General features: G+C 44.3%; 1 protein-coding gene across 1 annotated transcript in view; it reads right to left on the reverse strand.

Moving 5' to 3' along the window:
- The window catches only part of SEMA7A (semaphorin 7A (JohnMiltonHagen blood group)), a 43,812-nt gene extending 25,965 nt beyond the window's left edge, over window positions 1-17,847 (reverse strand). The window contains exon 1 of the mRNA XM_087704041.1: window positions 17,664-17,847. Coding sequence (XP_087560167.1) covers window positions 17,664-17,814 — 151 coding nt within the window. The 5' untranslated portion in view covers window positions 17,815-17,847. The remainder of the gene's footprint in view (window positions 1-17,663) is intronic.
- Window positions 17,848-18,465: the final 618 nt, after the last annotated feature.

Below are 18,465 nucleotides of genomic sequence, written 5' to 3' on the forward strand. Positions count from 1 at the left end.
GCTGGTCTTGTCTCATTTTCTCCAACAGAATAAACCAACATTAGCATCCGACCGAGCCAAGAACCAGCTATCTCAACATGGTTAAAGGTGAAAAAAACAATAAAGGTTAAAGGTTCGCTCTGTCTAAGGGGTAATGCTTATCTCGGTTTCTAGGCTGATGAAACGACCAAAGACATTGTCCGCAGTCAGGTGGCCAGCATGACTGTACACCGAAGGCACATGGGAACAGTGTTACCTCCCCACTGAAGTGATACCTATTTATCTACTTGCATTTGTGTGCTTTTGAACTGCTAGGAGCTGCGATAGCACAGTGGTTAGAGTGCAGTACTGCAAGTTCCCTTTCTTTCTTTCTTTCTTTCTTTCTTTCTTTCCTTCCTTCCTTCCTTCCTTCCCTCCCTCCCTCCCAGTAGTTAGAATACAGCAATACAGGCTAACTCTGCCCACTGCCAGCAGTTCAATTCTCACCAGGCTCAAGGTTGACTCAGCCTTCCTGCCTTCCAAGGTCAGTACAATGTGGGGAGGGAGGGAGGGAGGGAGGGAGGGAGGGAGGGAGGAAGGAAGGAAGGAAGGAAGGAAGGAAGGAAGGAAGGAAGGAAGGAAGGAAGGAAGGAAGGATCGTAATGGCACAGTGTTTAGAATGCAGCATGGCAGGCAAACCTGTGATCACAGTATGGAGTTCGATCCTGACTGGTTCAAGGTGGGCTCAGCCTTCCTGCCTTCCAAGGTCAGTAAAATGAGGACCCAGATTGATGGGGACAAATAAGCTGACTCTGTAAACCGCTTAGAGAGGGCTGTAAAGCATTGCGAAGTGGTATTAGAAGTCTTAAGAGCTATTGCTAAGTGGGAAGGAAGGAAGGAAGGAAGGAAGGAAGGAAGGAAGGAAGGAAGGAAGGAAGGAAGGAAGGAAGGATCGTAATGGCACAGTGTTTAGAATGCAGCATGGCAGGCAAACCTGTGATCACAGTATGGAGTTCAATCCTGACTGCCTGAAGGTGGGCTCAGCCTTCCATCCTTGCGAGGTGGGTAAAATGAGGATCCAAATTGTTGGGGGCAAAGAGGCTGACTTTGTGAACCACTTAGAGAGGGCTGTAAAAACACTGTGAAGTGGTATATGTCTAAGAGCTATTGCTAAGTGGGAAGGAAGGAAGGAAGGAAGGAAGGAAGGAAGGAAGGAAGGAAGGAAGGAAGGAAGGAAGGAAGGAAAGAAGGAAGGAAGGAAGGAAGGAAGGATCGATCGTAATGGCACAGTGCTTAGAATGCAGCATGGCAGGCAAACCTGTGCTCACAGTATGGAGTTCGATCCTGACTGGCTCAAGGTGGGCTCAGCCTTCCTTCCATCCTTCCGAGGTGGGTAAAAATGAGGATCCAAATTGTTGGGCGGGGGGAGAGAGGCTGACTCTGTAAACCACTTAGAGAGGGCTGTAAAGCAGTATATAAGCCTGTGCTAATTGGAGCTGCAGCGAAGGATGGGAGCTGAGCTCACCCTATCACACAGCACTTGGGTCTCAAACTGGTGAGCCACAAAGTCAACCAGCTCAGTGTCTTAGCCAAGACTTCTCTTTTTGTAAAATCTTTGCTACACAAAGCCTGACTTTCCCTGCAGGATTCAAACAAGCATCTGGAGAAGTTTTCGAGACTGCCTTGTTTTTTATCCCACGGTGGTCCCTTGTGCCTCTGACCACCCATGCTTTCTTGGGTGAATGGGAAGAATGGTTTGTCTGGGTGGGCAGAATTACTCACTCGGAAAACGGAAAAACAGCAGGGCCCCTGAAGGGAGAAGGGAGACTTTTTCCTTCCAACCTGACTGTCAGCCAAGGGTTACTCAGAGCTCAAATGGGTGAGCTTACAAGGCTCTTTCTCAAGAATTGTGGTCAAGAGTTGCTGGATGCCAAGAGTCTAAAAGTCACTTATGGCTGGTTCAACCAAGCCCAGGAGGAGATAAAGGAAACATTGACCTGTGGTGGGAGAGAGAAATATTCTCATTCCTGGAAAGCCGCCCAATGTCGACTGGCGACTACCCGGAGGAGGGCCTTCTCTGTGGCTGCTCCGACCCTGTGGAACGAACTCCCCGTGGAGATTCGTACCCTCACCACCCTCCAGGCCTTCCGCATAGCCCTTCAGACCTGGCTGTTCCGTCAGGCCTGGGGCTAAAGACTTGCAGCCCCACTCCGAATGGTATGATTGTTGTGTTTTTTAACTGTGTATGTCTTTATATTTTGTAATTTTGTTGTTTTTCCCCTCCCTTCAATTGTGAGCCGCCCTGAGTCCCTTTCAGGGAAAAGGGCAGCATACAAATAAAGTAAATTCAAATTCAAATTCAAAGAGTTTTCCAGTGTCCTGACTCAGGCTTCCCGAGAGCATGAAGCAAACGCCTTGTCCCGACAAAAAAACCCTTTTATTAATTGACTGTGAATTCTGCTCCCTCACATCCAGCCAAGTCTTTCGAGGGAGGATTTACTGTCACAGACCTTATCTGGTTTGGAGAGCTGCCAGGCTGAGATCTGCAGAACTTGGCAAGGAGTCTCAGAGAGTCACGAACCAATGAAGCGAACTAATTGTCTCCTGCAAACTCCACTCCCCTTTCGCTCCTCTTTTATTCCCTCTGGGAGGGGCCATTCATTGTCCCCCTCTCTGGGTGTCCCTATTTTTCTACTTGCATTTTTTTACGTGCCTTCGAACCTCTAGGTTGGCAGAAGCTGGGACAAGTAACGGGAGCTCACTCGGTTACACAGTGCTAGGGATTCGAACCGCCGAACTGCTGATCTTTCTGATCGACAAGCTCGGTGTCTTAGACACTGAACCACCGCGTCCCTATTTTACATTATAACCTTTAAAAAAAAAACATGGCAACACTCATCATCTTTTTTCCTCCAATTCTTTCTTGGACGCGAGATCCAGGTTCGAGTCTTGTAAGACAGGAAGAGAAGCTTTCTCCATTTCAGCTAAGACGTCTGGAGCACCAGCAACATGGTGTTGTAAAGCTGACACAGCACACAAATCTAAAATTAAGATTTCTGGTCAAGACCACACTGCTGGCTAGACTAACTTTGTGACGAGAAAGTATTTATCGTGGAAGAAAGTCAACAAGCAGCTCTGAGAAATGCTAAACAGCTTCAGAAATGGTTTTTTTCATGTTCTGATGCTCCTCAATTCCCAAGGATACTGTGGTATGAACTATAAGGCCACCACAACTTTCTGTTTAAATAACACATTTGCACTCTTATTTGCAAATAGTAAGATTGCTGTCGCTATGACATTTCTAAATAAGGACTGATCAGGAAGTTCAACACATACAGTACTTCCTCATGGACTACAGTGACCACAAAATCCATCCATGCATGCATGCATATATGCAAACATACATATGCAAAATACCGCTCACGCATCATCGCAAAATCTCCAGAACCATAAAGCTTACAAACCTGAAATTTGGCATGTGTGTTCCGCGTGGCTTCTAGGTGCACGCCAAGAAAGGATTTTTTTCAAAATGACCATCAGATCATTAGTATTTCTTATACAATAGATTAACACGCTCTGATGCTAAGGAGTTAGACGTTCTACTCCCCCTCCCCACCTGAAAAGAACTTTGTTCCAACTGCCACTTGGGCATGGGCGTGGCCAGCGCATGATTCATCCGGCCCACCTGAAAAATGCTCTGATCTTAAGGAGTTAGACTGAGAAAGAGAGGGGGATGAAATAGGAGAGGACTCTGTGGGGTAAGCCTGAGGGAGAGAAGGAGAGAGGAGAGGATCAATGGGCCAGGCTGAGGGAGAAAAGGAGAGAGGAGAGGCTCTATGGGCAAGCCTGAGGGAGAAAGGGGAAGAGGAGAGGATCAGTGAGCCAGCCTGAGGGAGAGAGGGGGAGAGGAGAGGATCTATGGGCAAGCCTGAGGGAGAAAGGGAAAGAGGAGAGGATCAGTGGGCCAGCCTGAGGGAGAGAGGAGAGGATCTATGGGGAAGCCTGAGGGAGAGAGGGGGAGAGGAGAGGATCTATGTGGAAGCCTGAGGGAGAGAGGGGGAGAGGAGGGGATCTATGGGCAAGCCTGAAGGAGAGAGGGGGAGAGGAGAGGATCTATGGGGAAGCCTGAGGGAGAGAGGAGAGGATCTGTGGGGAAGCCTGAGGGAGAGAGGGGGAGAGGAGAGGATCTACGGGGAAGCCTCAGGGAGAGACGGGGAGAGGAGAGGATCTATGGGCAAGCCTGAGGGAGAGAGCGGAGAGGAGAGGATCAGTGGGCCAGCCTGAGGGAGAAAAGGGGAAAGGAGAGGCTGATTGTAATTACTCATTAATTTTCAAGCTGTGTCACGCTATCAAGCATAATCACATAGTTTCATAGCGGAGCAGAGGTATCCAGCTAGCATACTGTATTATACAAATGGTGTAACATTTAAATTTTCTTTAAAGGCATTGTATCATATCGAAGTAGGCTCTGACCTGGGAAAGCTCATGCCATAAATTGCAATGCTTTTAAATGTGCGCACAAAGTTTTGGTTTGACCCCACCCAATTCCCTTCAATCCAGTTATTGAGTTTAACTCCTGTGTGTTTGCACAATGGGCCAAATGTTAACCCAATCAAACATTTACCATCATGTGCCCATGACACCACTTCCAAGATGCAGTTACATAAGAGATACCATTTGTATAATAATTAGTTCATCCGGATCAAGGAGGAAAGGTTCTTGAGGCTATCTTCAGCTAAACTGAAACAAAATACATTATATATATATTAAAAAAAAACATTTAACCACCGCATGACCTCTTTCTCAAGAGACAGGCTAGAGGGGGGGAAAAAAACTGAAAGAATAAAGATGTTTTCCTAATGTTATTATAAAATAAGGAACACAGCAATCTCCGGCCATCAAAGGTTTCTTTGTTAGCCACAAACATTGGGAACGCTCTAGTTTCACTTTGAACCGAACAAAATGACTTCCTTTCAAAGGCAACATTTGGAACAAGATAAGAAGAAGAACAAACGAGAGAAGAGAACCTCTCTTATCCTTGGAGAAACAGTTATGCAGATAGCAGGGTGTGAAATCATGCTTGGGCATGATTTTCTTTTACAAAACAAAAATAATGTCTGCAGCCAAAACATTACCAGCAATATTCTGAGTAAAAACAACATTATCCAACCATGTTTGGATTGGCCAGACTGACAAATCTCGCTAAATTAACATCAAATTAGGCAGTGTCTGAATTCAAATTGTTCAACTGTCTGGAATCCCCACCATATGTCTGACATCAATGCAATAATCGAGCACGTTCAGAAGTACTTCGCGAGAAAAGCCTTGCACTCTTCTGTAGAATTTCTTATGCGACTAGGCTCAATAAAATCTTGGTTTGGATAACTTAGAACTGTGTCGCTTGTGATCAGACCTCCCTGTTTCCCCCAAAAATAAAACCTCCCCAGATAATAAGCCCAATTTGGCTTTTGAGTGCATGCGCTAAAATAAGCCCTTCCTCAAAAATATTGCAACACAGCAGCAGCCATGAGGTGACCATGCTCGCCGTCTCCTGCACCGGAAAAATAATAAGACCTCCCCGAAAATAAGGTCAGGCGCCTATTTCGGGGTCAAAAGAAAATAAGACAGGGTCTTATTGGGGGAATAAGACAGGGTCTTATTGGGGGAATAAGACAGGGTCTTATTGGGGGAAACACTGTAAGTGTTTTGGATAAAAATATGGTGGATTATGCAAAATGTTCTTTAAAAAAGGATAAAGTTTACCCCTCAGTTATTTTTGTTAGGCATAATTACTGATTGTACAGTTATAGAGACTAACCTGATTTTGCATTTAATAACCGCAGCAAGACTGCTGGTGGCGCAATACTGGAAGAAGGAAGATTTGCCTACTACGGATGGACATTAAAAGTAACAATCCTAGCCGAGATGGCTAAAATATCAGCATATCTCAAGGATGACTCAAACGAGAGATATAAACTGGAGAAGATGGATTGACTATACTCAAAATAAATATGGGACTAAGAAATTCCAGATAGTTTATAACTGAAGAAACAAGGAATGATATATAATCTGTTTAGAGCTAGCCTAGCTCAAATGAAAGATGATACTAACTTTTTTTTTAAAGTTTATCTTAGAATATCTTTGTTAAGATTTATACCCTATATTGGTTCTGGGAAGCGGGTGGGTGGGTGGGTGGGGGGTTGTGGGGGAAGGGTAGGGGGAGGGAGATAAACATTTGTAAAAGTTTTTTTTTTCAAAAAATTTCAATTAAAAAAAAATATACGTAGCAATGTTTTTACCTGTGGATGACTTTCTCTGCTTTAATCTCAACAATACGTGTGTGAACAATCTTTAAACTCAAAGTATTTTTATTCTCCTATTCTTGTTCTGGTTTTTTTCTTTGACAAATTCCAATAAATAATAAATAATTCAGCCATACTAAGAGAGATGATTGCTTGCCCTCAAAATGCTGAATTGCGAACCACCTAAGCCATACATCGTGCTTTGCAAACCATGATGGCCAGGTTCTTGAAACATCCTGAGATATAATCTGAGCGATGCTGTGGCTTAATATAATGTGTTAACCCTAGTCTGTGTGGTTCAACGAAACAGCTAAGCAAGCCACGGTTAGCGTGAAGGGTGAAACAGAAGGACACAGACATCATAAAGAATAGAAGCAAGAGAGAATATTGGTCAGTGGGGCTTTGAAAATGGAGAAAGAACTTCCGTATCCTGTCTTATCAATAGCAGTGACCACCATTTAACGCAAAGTGAAAATGTCACATTTTGAGAAAGAACTAGAGGAAATTGACTAATCGAGGAAGGAAGCAAAAATAATAATAATAATAAAGGCTATCTTGAGTCAAACTCGACTTCTTTTCACCAACATGGACATATCTCTGCAATCTTCTTGGCATGATACAGCTACTGGCTTAGCGTCTTAGAAATATTCCTTGGGGCAAACCAACCACAAATGCTGGAAGAAGCAAGCTTTTGCAAAAGACCCCGACATCAACCCATTAATCAGGAGCCTGCATTTCTGATATTTATTTTGGGAGGTGTTTTTTTTACACTTTTAATGTTTTTTTAATGGTTTTATCATTTTAGAACTTTAAAGCAGTGGTCTCCAACCTTGGCAACTTTAAGACTTGTGGACTTCAACTCCCAGAACTCTAGGAGTTGAAATCCACAAGTCTTAAAGTTGCCAAGGTTGGAGACCACTGCTTTAAAGCACCCAGAATCACTCGGTTGAGTTGGACAGCTACAGAAACCGAAGAGATCGATAAATAATTAGGGGATGGAAGAAGGTCTAGGAAGCAAACTTATCAAGTCCAGAAAGTTTCCTAGAAAACCAACACTATCATGGACATCAGGAGATGCTCCAAGTTCTCAGCTATCTTGCTAACCACAAGTCAACTATGTGTAACCGTTATTAGTCATGGTGATCAACGGACTCTTCGCTGTTTAGTCATGATTCAGTGGGTGTGGGTGTGGGTTTATCTCCCTCAAACACACATTTCTTCTTCTGCACTTAGATATTCTGCTCCTTACTCTAACTAGAAAGTATGGTAGATTGTAGGGCTGGTGAAGGGTTTCTCCCTATGACCTGCCCTACATGTGAGTAGTCATGTGGGTTTTAATTACTCGTGAAATAGCCTTTCGTTAGAGCTTAAGGTTTCTGCGGCCTTAACCACCCTTAACCAAACTTTACCTTTACCTTATTTATAGATCAGAATTAGTAATTGGACAAACTCACTCAAAAAGATTCCCTTGGGAAATACAACTCATTGCATTATTATGAATCATTCTCTCTCTCTCTCTCTTTCTCTTTCTCTCTCTCACACACACACTCTCACACACATGCATAAACGTATGTATGCACACAGGGGAAATGTGACAATTCTTTTTATTTCCTGCTCCCATCCGGAAACAACACTATTGTTACACAATGAAATGCAGCACAAAAGAATAACAAATGTGATCATAAAAGGCTTGAACAAAAGTTGCTTCAGCAGGAAAGTGGAATTATTAAATAAAATAGCTTTTTTTTTGTTTCCTGCCAAGATGCCAAATATATCTATCTATATAAATAGATTCATTTTGTCTCTAGAGTGCCCACAGGATATTCCTTTGACTTCTGTATAAGACTCTGAGCTACACCCAGTTAGAGAAATGCAAATTTTGGAAGATTTCATTTGCAAGATTTCTTCCCGTTTTTCAGTTTCATCTTCCCAGAACTTCAGCATGGTGGATTCCATCCATTTCTATAACTTCTTCCAGGCTTCTGTCTTCGTCAAAAGTCAGACAGGGGAAATAGGATGCATTTGAGCAGAATTTCCTCTCATCTGCTGTTCTTCAGGAGTTGGGACTCCACGACCCAGCTGGAGCTGGATTATAGGAGTGCCTGGTCCCTAGCGTGTAGAGAAGCGCTTCTCAACGCTGATAAACTTCAAGGTGTGCGAACTGCTCGGTTGGGACAGAGAAGCTGGGACAAGTAATGGGAGCTCACTCCGTTACGGGGTGCTGGGGATTCGAACCGCCAAACTGCTGACCTTTCTGACTGACAAGCTCAGCGTCTTAGCCACTGAGCCAGCGTGTCCCCTAATATGTCAATATTAGGAAACCTTAAATTTGGACTTTTATACCTGAGAGACCGCCTCCTGCCGATTACCTCCCATAGACCGATCAGATCTCACAGGTTAGGTCTCCTCCAGATTCCATCCGCCAGCCAATGTCGGCTGGCGACCCCCCGGGGGAAGAGCCTTCTCTGTTGCAGCTCCAGCCCTCTGGAATGATCTCCCTGTCGAGATCCGGACCCTTACGACCCTCCCAGCTTTCCGCAAAGCCACCAAGTCCTGGCTGCTCCAGCAGGCCGGGGGGGGCTGTGAAACATCCAGCCCAGCGGAAATTGTGAATGTTGCGGTTTTGTTTTTAAAGTGTTGTCTTTGTCTAGTTTTCCCCCTTCCCTTGTCTATTGTGAGCCGCCCGGAGTCCTTCGGGAGTGGACGGCATACAAGACAAATAAATACAAATAATACCTTATGCATTTGTTTTCATTTCATCTACCCCTTCTCCAAGAGTGGGCACAGGCCAAGAGTTGGAGAAGAATTTATATATGTAAACCAATCATTAAGAAAGATTTTGTGGCATAGTAGCTACTCACTCACTTACCCTTAAAATTAAGTAAATTATGCGTTTTTGTTCTTCCCCCTCCAAAAGCTCTTTGGGTACAGCAAAAGCAGAAGATCAAGGCTACGTGCTAAATTGCAAGATAAACATGGGTTGGAAATGTTTAGAGGGACGGCCACGTTGGCTTCGGGATGATCACCTTCACCCTTTGAGAAGGAGGTTGAAATAGAACATCATTTAAACTTTGAGACATAAAGATAAACATGGCGTATAGCCTTGGTCTCCTCTTCGAGCTGAATTCAGATAAGATAGATAGAAAATCGGGAGGATAACGAAGTAGGAGGAAAGGTTAAAAGAAAATACGGAGGAAGTTCTACATTCCTGCAAACCAGTCAGGCGAGTTGGTAGTATGTGAACCAATTCAACGTAGCCTTTGCCCCATTAAGAGCACTGTTCCTCTTCCTAACACTCCCAGCCTAGCAGATGATTATGGTTTCTCAATTCTCAACCTCATCCACTTGAAGACGGATGGATTTCAGCTCCCAGAAGTGGAACGTCAATTCCCAGAATGGGTGAACTTCGACTCCCAGAATTCCTCCTTCCTCCCCCGCCAGCAGGCTAGCTAGAGGAATTCTGGGCGTTGAAGTCCACCCATCTTCAAGGGGATGAGGTTGAGAAACATTGACCTACTCTGTTGTTATTAGTTGTGAAGTCGTATACGACCCATCACAACTGCACGGACAACGTTCCTCCAGCCCTTCCTGTCCTCTACCATCCTATGAAGTCCATTTAAGCTCACCCTGACTGCTTCGGTGACTCCATCCAGCTACCACATTCTCTGTCGTCCCCTTCTTCTTTTGCCCTCCCTCTTTCCCAGCATGAGGCTCTTCTCCAGGGAGTCCTTCTTCCTTCTCCTTAGATGGCCAAAGTCTTTGCGTTTCCTCTTCAGGATCTGGCCTTCTAAAGAGCAGTCAGGGTGGATCTCCTCCAGGACTGACCGGTTGGATGGCCTTGCAGTCCAAGGGACTCAATGCAGGAGTCTTCTCCAGCACCAGAGTTCAAAGGCCTCCATTCTTGGGTGCTCAGTCTTCCTTATGGTCCAACTTTCACAGCCATCCATTGCAACTGGGGAAACCAGAGCCTTGACTAGACACACTTTTGTTGGCAGGGTGATGTCTCTGCTTTTTAGGATGCTGTCTAGATTTGCCATCGCTTTCCTCCCCAGGAGCAAGCCTCTTTTAATTCCTTGGCTGCCGTCCCCATCTGCGCTGATCTTGGAGCCCAGGAAAATAAAATCTGTCACTACCTCCATTTCTTCCCTATCTGTTTGCCAGGAGCTGAGAGGGCCAGATGCCATGAACTTAGTTTTCTTAATATTGAGTTTCAAGTCAGCTTTTGCACTGTCCTTCTGGCCTACTATAGTTTCGCTAAACAAACAAGCAAAAAATGAAATATTTTTGCACTCCTTTAGACCACAGAGCCGTTTGTGAATTCTTTCCCATATTTATTGCAGTAACTGAACTCCCATACCCACGCACCAATTCAGGTTAAAGGAATGCTCGGGGGTGGATTTGGGTGGTGGCAATTCATGCTTTCTTCATAAGGCATCTTGGTTCATGCCTTGAAATATTGAGGCTACGCAACCAAAGGATTGATACTGCAAGCCGTGATTAAGCCAGTCTCGGCTAAGCCAGCCAGGATTCCCATTTCTGACTATAAAAGGCTTGCTGGAATTCACATCTAAGATTCAGCCACATCATGAATAAGTGATCTAATTTATCATGAGCAATCATGAATTAGTAATCTAATCAACCTACCCTACGTAAGGAATTATGGCCTGCTTCTCGGTGCTTTACTGAATAAGCCAGTCTTGGTAGGTTTACAGAACACACCAAGCCACAAACCAGGATTTATAAGCCAGCGTTCCTGGGATCATACCATAGAGTCCATTCAAAGCTTGCATCTGATGGAAACTGGCAGCTTTGAGGATGTAAAATATGAGCAACTCTGTAGTAATTCTGGGGACCCGGCGGCCTTTCCAAACCCAGAGGTCTGAAATAAGCTATTACTTTAACCTCAATCTCTTGAGAAATATTGATTTCCACTCGGTGTTGTAAGACCCAAAAGAGGAACGATTCGGTAAAGATAATTAGTACGTTGACTCTCGGGCACAGAAACGAAAACCAAGAGAAACAAAACTTTTGCAGAGACCCTGTTTATTTTCTTGGTTGTTTTCTAAGTCCATCACAAAAGCCAGTTTGAAGGCTACAGCTACAACTTTTCAAAGAACCAGAAATTGGTGCCACTCTTCTGGGGCACAATTCTTTTGGGGAAATCCGGAGATCCCACAGTAAACAGGTGGCTCCAGAGCCCAGGTGGCACAGGGAGATTAAGTTTCCACATTGTGGCGTGCAAAGACACTGGTTTGAAGGCACTTGTGCGAACCCGATAGAGGTAGACCTCGACTTATGACCAAAATGAGCCCAGCACTTATGTTGCTAAGAGAGATGTTTGTTAAGGAAGTTATGAGTCTTAAAATATACTAGGAGCCAATGGCCTCCTGAGATGGCTTGTGGCAATTTGGGAGTTGTGGAATGATGCCAACACATTAATTTGTTCTATTTGTAACTGTAATTTTTCTGCCTCTCTCTTGACTAACCTCACCGGAAAACATTTTACTACGTTTCTCAGAAATATTTCAGACGAATCGTAGCCTGTTCCTTATTATACCATGTACACACTTATCTGTGCAATGTAAATAAAAGGAAGGAAATTAGATTAGGGTTATTCAACTTGCATGCAACAACAACAATAATTTAAAAAAAACCCAAGACGAGCTTTAGTACAAAATTGCTAAATTTGGGAGTAGAAAGAAGGAAGAGGTATGCTGAAAGCAGATCAAACATTCTTTACGGACCCCAAAATTTCCCCACAATGCTTCCAGGCAAAGCACGTTTCTGCTAACAGAACCTCGTCCTTTTATAAGCCTTGTTTTCTAATTTATTATGTTAGTTTGGGGTTTGGACAGCCCTTTGAGGTAGGCAAGGATCATAGGATTAAGGTTAGGGTTTATTAATGTATGGGTGTGATAACAAGAAAAGAAAGAAAGAAGGAAAGAAAGGAGAGAGAGAGAGAGGAGAAAAAGAAGGAAGGAAGGAGAGATAGGGAGAAAGAGAGAAAGAGGAAAGAGAAAGAAAGAGAAGGAAAGAAGGAAAGAGAAAGAAAGAGAGAGAAGAAGGAAGGAGAGATAGGGAGAGGAAAAAGAGAGAAAGAAAGAGAAAAAAGAAAAAAAGAAAGGAAAGGAAAGAGAGAGAGAAGAAGGAGGGAGAGATAGAGAGAAAGAAAGAAAGAGAAAAAAGAAAGAGAAAGAGGAAAGAAAGAGAGAGAGAGAAAAGAAGAAGAAAGGAGAGATAGAGAAGAAAGAAAGAGAGAAGAAGGAAGGAGAGAGAGAAAGAAAGAGAGAGAGAGATAGGAAGGCAGGAAGGCAGGAAGGCAGGAAGGTAGGAAGGCAGGAAGGCAGGAAGGCAGGAAGGCAGGAAGGCAGGAAGGCAGGAAGGCAGGAAGGCAGGAAGGAAGGAAGGAAGGAAGGAAGGAAGGAAGGAAGGAAGGAAGGAAGGAAGTCTTTCTGACCCATCACTACACTAAATAAAACCAAGACATGCTTCCTCTGAGTTTCTTTCGTACACTTGTTTCATTCTCTGAACTGTGTTATCCAATGTTCCTCAACCTTGGCACTTTTAAGAGGGGTGGATTTCAACCTCCATGCTGGCTGGGGAATTCTGAGAGTTGAAGTCCACCCCTTAGAGATGACACCAATGTCACCACTTCTCCAAGGAAATCAACTTTTCTCCAGCAAATCACCACCACGGAGGACTAAAACTACCATGAACGAGAAAGGCTCTCGTTTATTTTATTCATTCGTTTGTTTTATTCATTCGTTCACCCATTTAAAAGCCTCCCATCCCATTTGGAGGCAACTCCAGGCTGCTGACAATTATCATAACCATATTGTCATATAATCACAGAATCTTGCAGGAGGGATAGTACTTTTCCACCTCCTCCTCCTTATAGGAGGGGGTCTGCTTGGGAAAGTTTCCCAGGGATTAAAGAAAATTTCAGCCTTGTTTAGCCAGTTTCTTGCATGTTTCTATCCAGGTCTTTTTCTCTATAATATCTTTCCCTGGTCCTATCTAAACTCTGCACGTTGCAGATCCAAGGACCGATTCAGCGGCGGGCAGAGGGATCCCCGTAAAATGGATTTTAATTTGGATCTAATCAACGTTTTCCAAGGCTGTTTATGCCTCTCAGCCCTGAGATCAAAAAGCAGGAGTTACAGAAGGCTATTGCTGTGCCAAGAAATAAGATCATAATCCGTTCTTCGTAAGCGAGGTTGATTCAGCTGGCACGGAAATCCTTCGGAGACCTCGTAATCCCATCTTGGGAATCAGGCTGTGTATTTATTATGTCATTCCCATCTGGGCTCAGCAGCTTGATCTTCTCCTCCTCCTCTAACTCCTCTAACATTCGATTAGACACAACAATACGCAGCAGACAAAAATACAACGTTAACGCTTATGGTTGCAATTCTCACCCAGATTCAGAAAGATTCTGGAACAGAAAGCATCCCCCCCAAGGAAGAAATGGAGGGAAAGTAAGAGTAGGAGAGAGGGTAGGAAGGGGAAGAAGATGGGAGGAGTGGGGGAAGAGGAAGGGGAAGGAGAGGAGGAAAGGAGAAAGGAGAGAAGGAGAGAAGAAGGGAGGGAAGGAGAAAAGGGGAAGGAAGAAGAAGGAGGGTCGTGATAAAATAAGATGGGTGTATGGGAAGGTAGAAAAACAATCTCGATTATATCTTTAGGAGGGAGAAAAATTGTTGTGAATGTTAAAAGATAGCACATATTATTAATGATAGTTATGAGGTTGTATATTTGTGAATGGATGTATGAGAAATAAAAATAGAAAAACTTTTTTCGAAACCTCCTGCTTCAGGAGCAGTCTACCAGTAAATATCAATGCCTCGATATTTATTCCCTCCCAGGAGGGTTTAAAGCTACATCCAACAAATTCTTGTTGATTCGAAATGAAATTGCCTTCATATAGTCAAAATATGTAATTATTTATTATACAGGTGAGCTAAGGGTATTTTTATCATGGCAACCTGGTCTACCTGATTACGGGACGGAGCATAGTGCTTCCCTGGAGGTGAGTTACAAGCATGCTAACCAATAAATTCTCCATCCACCTGGCATCCCAGGTACCTAGAAGGGAGACTAGTATAGATCTATTTCAAGCTATTTAGCTCTCATCAGCTAGCCATACCCTTACTGGGAATCGAACCTGTGCTGTATTGCATCTTAGGCAGATGTGTTAACCACTGAGCCACAGAGCTCGACTCCTTATCAGCCAGGCCAGGGTGAAAGGTATCTATTTAGATTTACAACCCCCGGTTGTAAGGGTATGGCTAGCTGATGAGAGCTAAATAGCTTGAAATAGATCTATACTAGTCTCCCTTTATTTATTTATCAGCACAAATAAAAAAACACAAATATAACAAAGGCAACAGTAAAAATGTTGGGTTTCTGTCGTGATGGACTCTTGTGACGAGCCGATAGACAGATGATGGAAGCAGTTAGCTTCCTCCCATAATTGGGGCTTACCAGGGGTTGTAAAAAATCTAATAGATACCTTTCACCCTGGCTTCGCTGATAACAGGATAAGAGCCTGTGGCCTAATGGCTAAGAAGTTTGCCTAGGATGTAATATAGCCCAGGTTCAAATCCCAGTAAGGGTATGGCTAGCTGATGAGAGCTAAATAGCTTGAAATAGATCTATACTAGTCTCCCTTTATTTATTTATCAGCACAAATAAAAAAACATATACATATATATATATATATATATAGTGTCACAACCCCTGGTAAGCCCTAATTATGGGAGGAAGCTAACTGCTTCCATCATCTGTCAATCGGCTCGTCACAAACCCAATATTTTTATTGTTGCCTTTGTTATATTTGTGTTTTATTTGTGCTGATAAATAAATAAATGCTGTATTGCATCTTAGGCAAACGTCTTAGCATAATGGCTAAGACGTTTGCCTAAGATGCAATACAGCACAGGTTTGAATCCCACTAAGGGTATAGCTAGCTGATGAGAGCTAAATAGCTTGAAATAGATCTATACTAGTCTCCCTTTATTTATTTATCAGCACAAATTAGAGAGAGAGAGAGAGAGAGAGAGAGAGAGGGAGAGAGAGAGAGAGAGAGAGAGATGGAGAGAGAGAGAGAGAGAGAGAGAGAGGGAGAGAGGGAGAGAGAGAGAGAGACTTTAGAAAGCACCAGGAGGCAGAACAAGAAACAATGGATGGAAACTAAGCAAGGAGAGAAGCCACCTGGAATTAAGGAGAAAACTTCCTAACAGTGAGGACAATGAACCGACAGTGGAACAGAAGTTTCCTCCAGAAGTTGTGGATGCTCCATCACTGGAGGCTTTCAAGAAGAGACTGGGCAGTCATTCGCCTAAAATGGTCTAGGGTTTCCTGCTTCAGCAGGGGGTTGGACTAGAAGACCTCCAAGGTCCCTTCCAGCTCTCTTCTGCTTGGTCACCCTTGATTTCTTTGGGCCAACATGTGAATTGATAATCTCTATTAGAATTGGAAAGAGTGCAGAGAAGAGCAACGAAGAGGATTAGGGGACTGGAGGCTAAAACATAGGAAGAACAGTTGCAGGAACTGGGGATGTCTAGTTTAACAAAAAGAAGGACTAGGGGAGACATGATAGCAGTCTTCCAATCTCTCAGGGGCTGCCACAAAGAAGAGGGAGTCAAGTTATTCTCCAAAGCACCTGAGGATAGAACAAGAAGCAATGGGTGGAAACTAATGAAGGAGAGAAGCAACTTAGAACTGAGGAGAAATTTCCTGACAGTGAGAACAATTAATCAGTGGAACAACTTGGCTCCAGAAGTTGTGAATGCCCCAACACTGGAAGTCTTTAAGAAGATGTTGGATAGCCATTTGTCTGAAACTGTATAGGATTTCTTGCCTAGGCAGGGGGTTGGACTAGAAGACCTCCAAGGTCCCTTCCAACTCTACTATTGTGTTGTATTGAACTGATGTTTGCACAGATCCCTATGTATGCCTACTACTATAGGTAGATCTTGGAAGCAAGTTGAGTGAGAGAAAGTTTGCCTCCTTAATGCATTGTGGAAATACACAGACACCCACACATTTGAGGAAAACCTTAAAATATTCTCCCCAACAATTTGAACTGCCGGTGGGCAAGTTAATGGAAGTAACCAGGGATGAATAAAATCCGATTTGGCAACCCTGTGCGACCACAGAAGTATAATAGAGAGAGAATGCATCCAAACCAAAACAATAATGATCAATAATAATCTCAGGTACATTCACGGAACATTTTGGCCCTGCTATAAATCTCACATCATCCGCAGGGACTTTGCTAAACCCATAACGAGCACCTTAAAAAAAAGATATTATTTTGACCTCTTAAAAAGTAAAGATACAGGTGAGTTATGTATATTTTTATCAGGACAACCTGAATTGGTTTACCCCAAATACGGGATGGAACATACTGCTTCCGCTACAGGTGAGTCTTTCTTTCTTTCCTTCTTTCTTTCTTTCCTATTCTCTCTTTCTTTCCTTCCTCCCATCCTTCTTTCTTTCTTTCTCTCTTTCCTATCATCTCTTTCTCTCTCTCTCTTTCTTTCTTGCCTTCCTATTGTCTTTCTCTCGCTCTTCCTTCTTTCTTTCCTATCATCTCTCTCTCTTTCTTTCCTTCCTTCCTTCTTTCTTTCCTATTGTCTCTTTCTCTCTTTCCTTCTTTCCTACCTTACTTCCTTTCTTTCTTCCTTCTTTCTTTCCTTCCTATCATCTCTTCCTTTCTTTCCCATTCTCTCTCTCTCTCTCGTTCTCTCCTTCCTTCGTATCTACTCTTTCCTTCCTTCTTTCTTTCTTTCCTATTGTCTCTTTCTTTCCTTCCTCCCTTCTTTCTTTCTTTCTCTCTTTCCTATCATCTCTTTCTCTCTCTCTTTCTTTCTTGCCTTCCTATCGTCTTTCGCTCTTCCTTCTTTCTTTCCTATCATCTCTTTCTTTCCTTCCTTCCTTCTTTCTTTCCTATTGTCTCTTTCTCTCTTTCCTTCTTTCCTCTTACTTCCTTTCTTCCTTCTTTCTTTCCTTCCTATCATCTCTTCCTTTCTTTCCCATTCTCTCTCTCTCTCGTTCTCTCCTTCCTTCGTACCTACTCTTTCTTTCTTTCTTTCCTATCCTCTCTCTCTCTCTCTCTCTCCCTCCCTCTCTCTCCCTCCCCTCATTTCTAAACCGTCCATCCCTCTCTACCCAAAGCGGCTCCTCTCCCAGCCTCCCCTCCCTGCGCGCCACTTTCACCCCGCAGCCCTGGACATCCCGCGACGGGATGGATCCCCCTCTCCTGCCGATGGATCCCCCCCCCCCACCTGCCGATCTGAAACAGGTGCAGGAAGGGTCGCCGCGTCTCCAGCAGCGCCGCGCCCGGACCCCCCCACCTCCCTACTCTGCCCCGAGGATGCTTCCTCCGCCCTGGAGACTTACCCAGCGCAACTGTCAGGATGCGGGGACTGGCGGTGCGAGGGACGGAGGCGCAGCGCAGCAGCGGCGGTAGCAGCAGCCCCAACAACAGCAGCTGCCCCCGCGGGCGGCGGGCAGGCGAGGCGGCGAGGCGGCGCTCCGGAGGCGGGAACATGACTGAGCGTCTCTAACTTCTGGGGTCTCGTCTGAAACTCCGTTTTGGGAACCGGAGTGAAACCGCCAACTATAAGGCTGGCCAAGCCCCAACGTGGGCGGGGCAGAGGTTGACTCTTCTGCTTCTCCCTATTGTAAAGATTCTACAATGCAGTACAACAGCGGAGTTGGAAGGGACCTTGGAGGTCTTCTAGTCCAACCCCCTGCCTAAGCAGGAAACCCCACACCGTTTCAAACCAATGCCTATCCAGCATCTTCTTAAAGACTTCCAGTGTTGGGGCATTCACAACTTCTGGAGGCAAATTCTGTTCCACTGATAAATTGTTCTGTCAGGAAATTTCTCCTCAGTTCTAAGTTGCTTCTCTCCTTGATTAATTTCCCCCCATTGCTTCTTGTCCTACCCTCAGGTGCTTTGGAGAATAGCTTGACTCCCTCTTCTTTGGGGCAGCCCCTGAGATATTGGAAGACTGCTCTCATGTCTCCCCTGGTCCTTCTTTACGTTAAACTAGACATACCCAATTCCAGATTCTCAGCCATGCTCCAGGTTAACAGTAACGGAGTGTGAAGGTACCTTGGAGGTCATCTAGTCCAACCCCCCTGCTCCCACGGGAGACCTCTACTTGGGATTCAAACCGCCGGCCTTTCTTTTCTT

This window comes from Thamnophis sirtalis, unplaced genomic scaffold (assembly GCF_051295495.1).
Source record: "Thamnophis sirtalis isolate CommonGarterSnake01/CBP01778 unplaced genomic scaffold, rThaSir2_p1.2 scaffold_2, whole genome shotgun sequence".
NCBI classification, from domain to species: Eukaryota; Metazoa; Chordata; class Lepidosauria; order Squamata; family Natricidae; genus Thamnophis; species Thamnophis sirtalis.